Source organism: Martes martes (assembly GCF_963455335.1).
Source record: "Martes martes genome assembly, chromosome: 5".
In the NCBI taxonomy this organism is placed as follows: Eukaryota; Metazoa; Chordata; class Mammalia; order Carnivora; family Mustelidae; genus Martes; species Martes martes.
In genome coordinates this window covers 8,221,052-8,232,472 of record NC_137892.1, presented here as the reverse complement: position 1 = coordinate 8,232,472, position 11,421 = coordinate 8,221,052, and the positions used below count along the sequence as shown (strand labels likewise).

Here is an 11,421-nt window from a genome sequence, read left to right as displayed (position 1 = left end):
CCCTACCCCGCCGCCGTCCCCATCCGCCTGGCCCGCCGCCCCGGCCCCCCAGGCCAGGCCGGAGCCCTCTAGCTCGGCGCCCGCGCCCAAGAAGGGCTCCAAGAAGGCCGTCACCAAGGCGCAGAAGAAGGACGGCAAGAAGCGCAAGCGCAGCCGCAAGGAGAGCTACTCCATCTACGTGTACAAGGTGCTCAAGCAGGTGCACCCCGACACCGGCATCTCGTCCAAGGCCATGGGCATCATGAACTCGTTCGTCAACGACATCTTCGAGCGCATCGCCAGCGAGGCCTCCCGCCTGGCGCACTACAACAAGCGCTCGACCATCACGTCCCGCGAGGTGCAGACGGCCGTGCGCCTGCTGCTGCCCGGCGAGCTGGCCAAGCACGCCGTGTCCGAGGGCACCAAGGCCGTCACCAAGTACACCAGCTCCAAGTGAGGCGCGCCGGCCGCCCCGGAACCCAAAGGCTCTTTTCAGAGCCGCCTCCGGGCGCAGAAGGGAGCGTGCCACCCGGTCTGATTGTGAGGGGCTGTTCCATAGGGGAACTGGGGCGCACGACCCGGCCAAAGCCGAGCTCCTTCAAAGCCGCGTACCCAGCAAAGGCCTCTTCGGCCAGTCTCCAGCGAGCCAGCCGCGGAAGAGGGAGGGCGCCTTGGCTTTAGGCGGGGACCCGGTGGGGTGAGGGTGAGCATCACCTCCAGGAAGTCCTCGGACCAACCCCCCCCCCACCCCGCAAGCCCCCTGCCCCTGAATGGGTGAGATCAGGTACTCTGGGCGCGATGTGAGTGAGGCCCTGGGTGTTGTGGCGGAGCTTTGGCAGTGGTGCCTGTGCCCGTTGCCTCACTAGACCCAGAAGCTTCTGGCCAAAACCAAAAGTCTTGGGTTTAAGTAGTTTTTTATGCGGACTACGCGTTTCTGCTGGAAAAAATGAAAAAGACAGATTGTGGCCCCCACCCTCCTACTCCGCTAAAAATCCTAGTAGATTGCTCTTTCTTCTTTTGAAAAACGTGTATACTTTTAACAGAAGCCCAGTAAACCGTGAAAGAGCATTTTTATTTTAGTTTTTTTTTTTTAAATTCAGTTAGCCAACTTATATGTAGTATATCATCAGTGTCAGATGTAGATCTTAATAATTTACCAGTTTCATGTAACACCCAGTGGAAAGAGCCTTTTTAACAAAACGAATGGAAGGCATTTGAGAACAAAACAAAATAACGAGGTAAACCATATGCAAAGGAGGTATAATTTGCCTGCTTCATAACCAAAGCACTAGGCCTGACAGGTCAAGCTGCCCTCACCCTAAAACACATCCCGCTGTTCTAATGACTCCCAAACTACAAAGAACACCTCCAAGAGCCTTCTATCTGAAAGCCAGCACGCCTCCCAGGATTTGGATTCAACCTGAGGATTCCCCCAGGTGGCCCTTGCCCTGATTCTTGTCCCCTAGGGGACTCTGGCCATCGCCGGTGACTGCCACGGTCCCATCAACATTGAACCTCTTATACAGTAAATTGTTTGCTTTTGTAGTTTTTATTCAAGGGATAGCCCCTGCCGCTCCATCTCTGGTTTACTCCGTAGAAATTAGCAAATTTGACTTGAAATTTTTAGCTGAGATGAGGGGAAGGGGAGCGCTCTTAAACGCGCCTCAGACAGGAAACCTGCAAAGTTCCTCCAGTGCCTTCCAGATCTGAGCGTTTATTTCGTGATCTCAAACCCAGAGGGTTCCTCCGCTGTGCTGGGCCCTCCCTCTCCAGGCCTACGCACTGTCAGTACCCCACATTCTCAGCGTTTCCTCCAACCTCCAGCTTAGTGTAAATAACGTTTCTCTTTCTCTGCTGTAGCCCTATTACAAACGTGGGCTCTGTACTCAATTTCCCTCCATTTCTTGATTATAAATTCTCAACACCCTGCATCTTCCTTTATAGATGCGCTGGGAGGAGAGGGCCCAACCAGGCCCATTCTCTGTCTGGGGCTGCTGCTGGCTTTCTCTGTAGCCTCCACCCTACTGTTGAGCACACAAATGCAGTCTTTTTTTTTTTTCTTTGTTTTTTTCATGATAATGAGGTGTGTGTACCAGAGCAGTGAAAAGACTGAGAAATTATTCTGCATTTTGCATTATCCAGAACAAGACATTTTCATACCATTTTATTTGAGAATTGTTTCTTCAGCTTCTCTCTATTTTATTTTTGTTGCCTACTGCTCGCCCAATCACACACTGCTGGAGACAAGTTTCATTTTATTAAACCTATGTCTTAAGCTCATTAGTCAGGCAGAGACTCGTGGATCTGGGAGACTAGTTTCCTGTTACCAGAAGTGCTCGAGATAGACTCCTAGCCCACCCAAGTAGAGGGCTGAGGGCACAGACCCCCCCCCAGGACACCCCTGCTTCACAGTGGAGGGCTGGATTCTGTAGTGCTCATTATGAATCAGACATCTCTAACAAGTGTTGATTTTGATGACAAATCACCGTTTTCAAATTTTGGAATTATAACTAGGAGGGAGAGATTTGAGTAAAATAGCCATGACAAAATTTCTATATGTATGGGTTTGTTTGGGTGTTTTTGTTTTGTTTTGTTTGTAAATATTGTTTCAGAGCATGTAGCTAAAAAAAAAAAAAAGGAAAGGGAAAGCGAGGAGGCACACCACTGTCACTGTAACCACTGTCACTGTAACCACTGTCACTGTAACCACAACAATACTGTATGTGCCCGTGGATGCATAAAGGGAACCCACAAGGTAGGGAGAACCCATCAATCTCACTGGATGACATAGGTGTCACTAATATTCTGATCGAGAATTACTTACAATTATATTTGATACCTATGTACCAAAACTTACGTTTTCAGCAATTGCGTACTGTCCAGATGATTTTTTTTTAATTTATTTATTTATTGGACAGACAGAGATCACAAGTAGGCAGAGAGGCAGGCAGAGAGAGAGGAGGAAGCAGGCTCCCCACAGAGCAGAGAGCCCGATGCGGGGCTCGATCCCAGGACCCCGGGACCACGAGCCCAGCCGAAGGCAGAGGCTTTAACCCACTGAGCCACCCAGTGCCCCTGTCCAGATGAATTTTTAAACACTTTTTGTCACCTAAAAAATTTTTAAGTTACAATTTACATACCTCTTATTTACTTATTATTTTTTGGATAAAGAAAGGTCGTGGATAAAACACTTAAAAATATATCTTACATTTGGATGAAATTCCGAGAAGTGCAATGGGAATAAGTTCAGGGAGGAAAAAAAGATCATCTAGACTATCTCAGCGTTACCCAAGAATTTGATCACGTGTTTTATGAATTATGGTATCGAATTGCTATTTCAATAGATACCTTGAAAAGATCGTGTGTCCTCAATAAAAAAGATTTTGAAAACGTATAAAAGCTCAAGAACTTTACAAATATTCAGACATTTCTTTAAAATTTTTGGTTGTGACCATTTTGCTTTTTAAAACGTCCTGTGTTGGGATTTGCGTCCTTGTTAAATATTAGAACTAAGGAAAAAAATATTTTAGATGCCAACCGAAAAATGTGTGAGGTTTTCAATCCCTTTAGCCTGGCCCCACACAGAAGGAATGGGTGGGTGGGCTGCAGCGCTGGGGCGGGGTGACGTTCCCTCCTCGGACACCCCCTACCCCCAGCCCCCAGGCCGGTAGCCAACCGGCTGCCTTTGGAGAGATGATTTGCAAAAACACGACTGTTCTCTTTCATTGTGTGTTATGTGTTCCCTGCCTGAGTCGAAGACACGACCTTTCAATCTATCTAAGACTCAAAACGGCTCAAGGAAAGCGATTGTTGGGCATCTCTTATTTGCAAATAAGAAAAGCCAAGCGAAGCAAAAGGAAAAGCGACGTCTTTTCCCAAGTGAAGACTCTTTGTGCCAAAGCGCTTTCTCTGAGCCAAGATGACACTTTCCAAATTAACTGCCCTAAATTCAAAGGGGGAATTCTGCGTCACTGACGCTTCCCAGAAAACAGAAGTGTAGCGAAGAGGGAAAGGAGCTAATTTGTTCAGAAAAGGTGGAATTACAGAGGATTACAGACATCTTGAGCTGATGTCCCCCCATCCCCGCGTAGGTTACAGCTACCCGCAGGTTTCGTCTTATTACACCTGGCTCCCGCGCACAGGGCGCTTCCGTTTCCCTTTCGGTTCCAAACATTCTGCCGCTGCAAGATCCAGCCACGCAAACACCCTCCCGGAACAGTTCACCGCTCCAGGATGACGACGCCTGGTCCAGGCAGGGATGACGAGGTCTGGTCCAGGCAGGGATGACGAGGTCTGGTCCAGGCAGAGATGACGACATCTGGTCTGGGTAAGGAAGCACCTCCAGGCGCTACAGCCCGGGCCAGGGAACCACAGAGTCCTCACCTCCGGGGTTCATTCATCAGGGACACTGGGGAGGGACGGTAGGCACGAGGGCCTCCTGGAGGTGCCCCGCGCCCCTCACCCACAGGCGCACGCCACGCGCAGACAGCGCAGAGCCTAGGAGTCCACGCGCGCAAGCGCCGGGATACACTCTGCAGCCGCCAGAGGACGCAGAGCTCAAGGCTCCGACTTCGACTGGCGACGCATGAATAGCCCCAAGAAAAGGGGAGGGTGGACACGGGATCCTTGAACGCCTGGCCAGGATTCCCGTCCCAGAACTCCGCACGAAATAGCTCCACATTCTTGCTCACATTCACTCACACACTAACGTGCGCACCCACACGTCCCCAACCAGGAAACCGCTATGACGCACAAAACGTAATTGGTCCACAGGACAACCCTTCACCGTGTTCGAAACCCTTTTTCGATTGTGTGGGTGGCTCTGAAAAGAGCCTTTGGGTTCCGGGGCGGCCGGCGCGCCTCACTTGGAGCTGGTGTACTTGGTGACGGCCTTGGTGCCCTCGGACACGGCGTGCTTGGCCAGCTCGCCGGGCAGCAGCAGGCGCACGGCCGTCTGCACCTCGCGGGACGTGATGGTCGAGCGCTTGTTGTAGTGCGCCAGGCGGGAGGCCTCGCTGGCGATGCGCTCGAAGATGTCGTTGACGAACGAGTTCATGATGCCCATGGCCTTGGACGAGATGCCGGTGTCGGGGTGCACCTGCTTGAGCACCTTGTACACGTAGATGGAGTAGCTCTCCTTGCGGCTGCGCTTGCGCTTCTTGCCGTCCTTCTTCTGCGCCTTGGTGACGGCCTTCTTGGAGCCCTTCTTGGGCGCGGGCGCCGATTTGGACGGATCAGGCATGGCTGCAGATCTCTCCAAACAAAAAGAACAGGCCGCCGGAGCAACTCTATTTATACGTCCCGTATGCAAATGAGGGATGCAGAGTTCCTCGTTCCTGATAGGCTCAAGTGCTACGGCACGTCACCACTGGGAAAATGCGCATGCAAATTAGGGGATGGCGGTCTCCTCTTCTGATTGGCGGCTGTCGCCGTCCAATCGGACGAGGCCGGCTCGGCTACCTCTGGACCATATATAAGAGCTCACCGGGCCCCGCGCCCCCGTGGCTTCGGGCGTCTTCTCTCGGCGCTTGGCTCTCCGCGCGCCCGGCTTGGAGATGTCGGGCCGAGGCAAGCAGGGCGGCAAGGCGCGCGCCAAGGCCAAGTCGCGCTCGTCGCGGGCGGGCCTGCAGTTCCCGGTGGGCCGCGTGCACCGGCTGCTGCGCAAGGGCAACTACTCGGAGCGGGTCGGGGCCGGCGCGCCGGTGTACCTGGCGGCCGTGCTCGAGTACCTGACGGCCGAGATCCTGGAGCTGGCGGGCAACGCGGCGCGCGACAACAAGAAGACGCGCATCATCCCGCGCCACCTGCAGCTGGCCATCCGCAACGACGAGGAGCTCAACAAGCTGCTGGGCCGCGTCACCATCGCGCAGGGCGGCGTGCTGCCCAACATCCAGGCCGTGCTGCTGCCCAAGAAGACCGAGAGCCACCACAAGGCCAAGGGCAAGTGAGGCCGCGGAGGCGGGCCGATAACTGCCGCGCGCGCCGGGGACCCCGTGACACCAAAGGCTCTTTTCAGAGCCACCCCCAGCCTCGAGAAAAGAGCCGCACTGAGCACGCTTCCGTTCCTTGTCCCAAGGCTGCGTTCTGCCGGGCGCACGGGGAGCCGGACCCGAGGCACGACCCGGGCCGCTGTGCAGCCGCGGGTGCGGACCAGCATGTGGCCGCCCTCACCCCAGGCTACCCCTCGCCGTGGGGGTGCCTGTCCCTGTGCTACTCGTCGGCCACGCTGAGGCGCCAGGGACAGGCCGCTTGCCCACTCCGGGCCCGCAGAACCCGATGGGTTCATTGGGTGCCGGAGAAGCGTCCTTCGTGGAGACAAGGGGCCACGCAAACCTTGGGATTTACGTGTAAAAATGTGAAGGTGCTTGAGCGGGACGATGTTTCGAAGTTTTTGGAAACCATCCGAGTTCCGATCTGATCTGAACACGAGGGTCTCGGAAAGGGTTCCTGTTCTAGAGGCGTTTGCAATCTTTTCTAAGAAACCATTTTTAAGGGGAGTGTTAACTTTTTTAAGAAAATGTTACTGTAAATAGAATGTTTAAAAGAATTCAGATTGTTCAGTCTGGGTTGGTGAAGCATGAATCCGAGTCCCTTAGGCTGATAGCTAAAATGAGAGAATAAGATAATTTGTCCACTGAGTTTGGTCAGGAAAACTAGGTTTGTGACTTCAGTCCGTGTAAAGTGAATACTGTTATTATCAGATCATGTAATATGGGTGTGGCTATTTCGGAAGGGGACTGTCCAACGAGCTCCACGTGGTGTAATAAAGGAGTTGGGCAATCCCAAGGGTCCTGGCCAAGTCGTGGGGGCGGAGGGATTCACTGGTTGATTCCTAATAATTTCTATAAGACAGCGTCTGGCACAGTCTGATCACTTGTTACTTCTATTATCATTATCTTTATTGTTTTCGTTAATTTTTTATAGCAGTAAAGACAGGCCAGTGAGACAATTCAGGATTATTATATAATTTGCACTTCCTAAAATTAGGTCTACTCAACCAGAGCTCCCTAGACACCATCTGGAGCTCAGCACACATCTGCTGGTCTTAGGAAAATAGCCTCGTGCTGTGAAAGAAATTCACACCGAGGCTGTACAAGCCTGACCTATCCACGTGGACCAGAACACAAGACTCCACTGCAGCGGAGGAACATAGCAGAGCACGTGTCTCAGCAGGCCCCGTGTCAGGGACGCAAGCTGCAGGGATGTCCAAGACACTCGAGAGCCTTCTGGAGATCGAGCTGGCCATCGTGTGTCCAGTGACAGTCTTCAGCTCTAGCAGAAATTTGTGTTTATGCATTGATATTGATGTAGGTCATTGTATGTCATCAAACCCCTCCGTGGCTTTTAAGAAATGCTGAATTTCCAGGGGCAGGGGCTGAGGTCTGCCGAGTCTCTCTGGGGAGCTCCCGATTTTTTATTCCAGAAGTGGGACATGAAGAGGGAGGCTGTGCCGTGGTGGGGGACGGACACTGTTCTTAGAGGCGGCCCTTCACCGGTCATCTCCAAGGCTGAGCTGTCCCCTGTAGAGACCAAGAAGCCACCAGAGCTGTTTGGGGGTCAGTGATTAAAAATTCAACACAAGGGTGCAGTTTCAGCAGCCTCACATTGGGCAGCAGGGGAACAGAACAGCACCGTCCTCGCGGAAAGTTCAACTGCACAGCTCCGGTCCGGTGTCTGATCGATCATCTGTCAGGGCTTACCCGGCTCAGACCCTCGCTTCCATAAGAAGGCAGCACATGGCCCTGCGGCCCCACGCCCAGGTGCCCACAATGACTTAGCTACTTGCACGTTCCCAAAGCCAGAAACAGCCCAAACATCCCCAGAGACAAATGTGTAAGCGAACTGTGGAACGCCATTCAACCACGGAGTGTGGCACTGGCCTGCGCTACCCTAAGAACGAGCCTCGAAAACACGTCTACCAGGGAAGCCAGACAAAAGGGCCACATGGGGTGTGATCCCATGTCTAAAAAATAGCCAGAATGGATGGGGCCATACAGGTGGGGAGGAGATCCATGCTTGCCAGGGGCTGGGGAAGGAGGGGGGATGGGGCAGACCGCCAGCCTCTACAGAGCCTGGAGATCGGAGGCCTGTTCCCGGCTCACGATGGCAAGTCCTAGGTACCCGATCCCCCGGCCTGGGATTACCTCTGCCATGCTCCCCACGTCCCTGTGGGGTAAGTAGTTTATTGAGGAAGGGGAGCCCAGGAGGTACAAAGTCCCACAGGAAGAATGCAGTAACATTCATACCAACAGCCAGGAAAGTGCTCCCGGCTTCTGGAATTCTCTGCTCCCTTGGGCCAGGTTCCATCACTCAACCTGCCCCTCTCCTGGGCCTGGATGGGTCTGTCCCAGCCCCTGCCCTACATCGGGTAGCTCCTCCCTGCTCTGTCCACTTCCAATGTGGTCAACAGTCTCCCAAGGGGGGCGGGGGTGGGGGCTCATTCGGTGAAATGTCTGCCTTTGGCGCAGATCATGATCCCCGGGTCCTGGGAAGCAGTCCCACATTGGGGTCCCTGCTGGGGGGGCCGCTGCTTCTCCCTCTCCCAGATTCTGCCTCTCGCCCCCGAACGTGATCTCTCTCTCTCTCCAGTGGATGAATAAAATCTTTAAAAAATGAAAAAATTTTTAAAAAATGAAAAAATAGAAATTTTCTGAAATTTAAAAAAGACTCTCCCAAGTGAACAAGCGTAAAGGACCCCTTCAATTTACGTATTCCTTGAACCATGAACTAGAGTGTTAGGGGACACGCCCTGAGGAGGACGGGGAGCCCAGCTAGAGAGCGGTCAGGTCTGGGCGGAGACCAGCTGCTCCACCCCCACACAGCTCCCCTGCGCATGGAGGTCCCAGGCTTGGCCACCAGACCTGACCTCCTGCTCCCAGCAGGGTCTGTGTCCACGCACTGGTCACCAAGCCTCACCGAGACTTTGCTCTTCTCTCCGTGCCCACCCAGCAAAACCTTTAGAATTGCATCAGCCGCTCTGCCCACTCCCCTCCGTGTGGGTGGCTGAGTCCCAGGCAGCTCCCTGGGGAGACCGCGTCCCGGCGCCTCCCTCCTCCCCTGAGACCATGGGGCCCGTGACCACCCCTCCTGCCAGCACTGCCCTCAGGCCTCCAAGACGCCTTTCCTTACCCACTGCCCCGTCCGCAGCTCACCCCAGCCCCGGACAGCCCCACTCGGATCCTGTCTGGCCAGTTTTCTCCGCAGCGTGATGGAACACCCCCGAGTGTTCCAGCCGTGGAGGGTCTGGGGGTTGGGGGGAGGCGAAGGGGGGTTAATCTGGTAGGTCAGTGGTCGATGTGAAGTCGCCCAGGAAAGCTCTGCTCCAGAGAGCCCCCGTCACAACCCTGGGGCCTTGTGTCTTCCTGTATCTCGGCTCTCTCCAAGGATAGCTCAACTTCCTCACACTGTCCCCCGAGGACAGAGAGTCCCCTGAGGCCCAGCCTGCACACTGGGACTCATTGCCCTTGCTGGGGTTCACGACCAGTCTTGAGGCTTGCTGGGCACCCAGTTTGAAGAAACCTCCACCGTCCATGAGTGCCAGGCTGTCATCCACCACGGGTCCTGGGGCTCAACGAGAGGCGTCCTCTCTCCTCCTGCTCTCCTTCCAGCCAGGGCAGCGGTGTGGCCCTAATGCCATCCCGGGCAGCTGCCTTCCCAGAGATGCAGGCTCCCACCCTGCTCCCAGGGAGTGCTCCCCTCTCCTGGCGGCCAGCCTGCACCCTCCACTGGAGGCACACTCCCATGGCGGCACCTCCTCGTGGTCCCCCCAGCCAGGTTCACCCACGTGGAGACCATCAGCACACGGGGAATGTCGGGAGGCAGGTCCTGTCTGTGGAGAGTCCTGGAGCCCACCTGTAGTGCCCTCACCACCAAAATACATATGACCCCATTCTAATGTCCAGAACTTGTGAGTGTGATCTTATTTGGGGACAGGGTCTCTGCAGGTGTCATGCAAAGATCTCGAGATGAGAAGGTCATCCTGGATCAGGCGGTAGATACAAACGCGCAAAGAACTCCCAGCACTCCACGGTGAAGAAGCACTCTTGGCTTCTGGGCAGGACAGGCCTCCCTTTGGCCATTCATTCTGCTCTCTGCACTCCCATTTCCTCAGCCTGGCTGCAGCCTCCCAGGGGGAGCACCTGTTCTATTACGTTAGAATGTTCCGTTCTGCTGGGAAAGACGAGGAAATAAAAGTGGGCAGCTGGGGTGCTGGAGGGGAAGGATGAATTTCCTAAGATGGGAGTGTAGATAACGGTGAGGGGAGGGAGTGGGGCTTAAAGATACAAGAGAACCAAGACACGAGGTAGTCCAATGTGAGGCACCTGGGCACTAAGTATTCGTGAGTGTGAAGTATACAGAAGGCATTAAATAGGATCAGTAAGTATGCAGTAGGCACTAAGCAATCACCCTGGAGACACTCAGTTTCCCTTAGGTCTTAGTCAGCCGCCTCTGGGACTTTTCACAGGTGAACCTGTCCAGGGTGGCAGGGACACCGCACCTGTGTGCATGGGCCCAGCACCCGGTGGTGGCCCCAGCATCAACGGGAAGGCTGAGGCAGCGGGGAGCGATGGGACATGGGACAGGCGTGCCTGGCATCGGAAGGGACACGCTCGGGTGTACCTGGGGTTGGGAGGGACACGGGTCAGGTGTGCCTGGGGTCAGGAGGGACACAGGGACATGGGACAGGCATGCCTGGGGTCAGGAGGGACTCAGGGACAAGGGATAGGCGTGCTCGGGGTTGGGAGGGGCAGCTTTCCTCCCCACTGACACCGTCTCTTGCTCTTGCTTCCACCGGGAGTTTTCGAGTTTTCGATGGATTCAATAATCCACCTGCTTGAGTGCTCTGATGGGCCTGCGAGCCCTTCCGTGCCAATGCCTGCAGTGAACTGGAAAGCACAGTGGCCTCCAGCTACTCCCAGGCAGGTGAGACCGACACGCCCCTCACCATGGACTCTCAGAGCTCCCCCACGGCAGGACAAAGCCCGGGTGCCCTGATTCCCAAGGACACCTGTGCACGTGGAGAGGCGCGGCGTGACGAGCGCCCCTACAGGTGTGCCATTCACTGGGTGCACATCCGTGTGGGATGCGCGGCCATCTGCACACGCCTCGTGCTGTCCGGCCAGAAGAGCCCTAGCTTCCCGGCTCCAAAGCCCTCGGAGGTACCGCTGCCCCGGAACGGTCCGGGGGCTGCACCAGGCTGGGTTTCCTGGGGAGGAAGTCACCCAGAAAAGAAAACGAGGGACTGGAGAAAGAGGGCCACCCTCCCTCGGGCTCCGAGATGCGAGGGAGCGCGGGCGAAGGGCGCGGCCTCCACCAAGGCAGTCGGGGACAGCGTGCACGGCTGTTTTTGCTGAAATGGAAAAAGGGACGAGGCCTTGCTCAGCCGGGTCGCCATCTCTGGGCCGCGCCTCGACGATGCGGCGCATGCGCCGGGCGTCCCTG

The 11,421-nt window shown here is 55.1% G+C and overlaps 2 protein-coding genes across 2 annotated transcripts; one reads left to right on the top strand and one right to left on the bottom strand.

The window, feature by feature from the left end:
- Positions 1-2,897: 2,897 nt before the first annotated feature.
- On the bottom strand, positions 2,898-5,221 carry H2BC26 (H2B clustered histone 26; the record flags this gene model as incomplete). The annotated part of the gene is made up of 1 exon (XM_080804783.1): positions 2,898-5,221. One exon carries the CDS (start codon positions 5,219-5,221, stop codon positions 4,841-4,843), a length of 381 nt encoding a protein of 126 aa, XP_080660909.1. The 3' UTR covers positions 2,898-4,840.
- A 265-nt stretch (positions 5,222-5,486) lies between these two features.
- Positions 5,487-8,599, top strand: H2AC25 (H2A clustered histone 25). Its single transcript, XM_080804615.1, has one exon. The coding sequence runs from the start codon at positions 5,535-5,537 to the stop codon at positions 5,925-5,927; it is 393 nt and encodes a 130-aa protein (XP_080660741.1). The 5' UTR covers positions 5,487-5,534; the 3' UTR covers positions 5,928-8,599.
- Positions 8,600-11,421: the final 2,822 nt, after the last annotated feature.

Coding starts and splice junctions, on each gene's coding strand:
- H2AC25 (XM_080804615.1), top strand. CDS start 5,535: ATGTCGGGCCGAGGCAAGCAGGGCGGCAAGGCGCGCGCCAAGGCCAAG.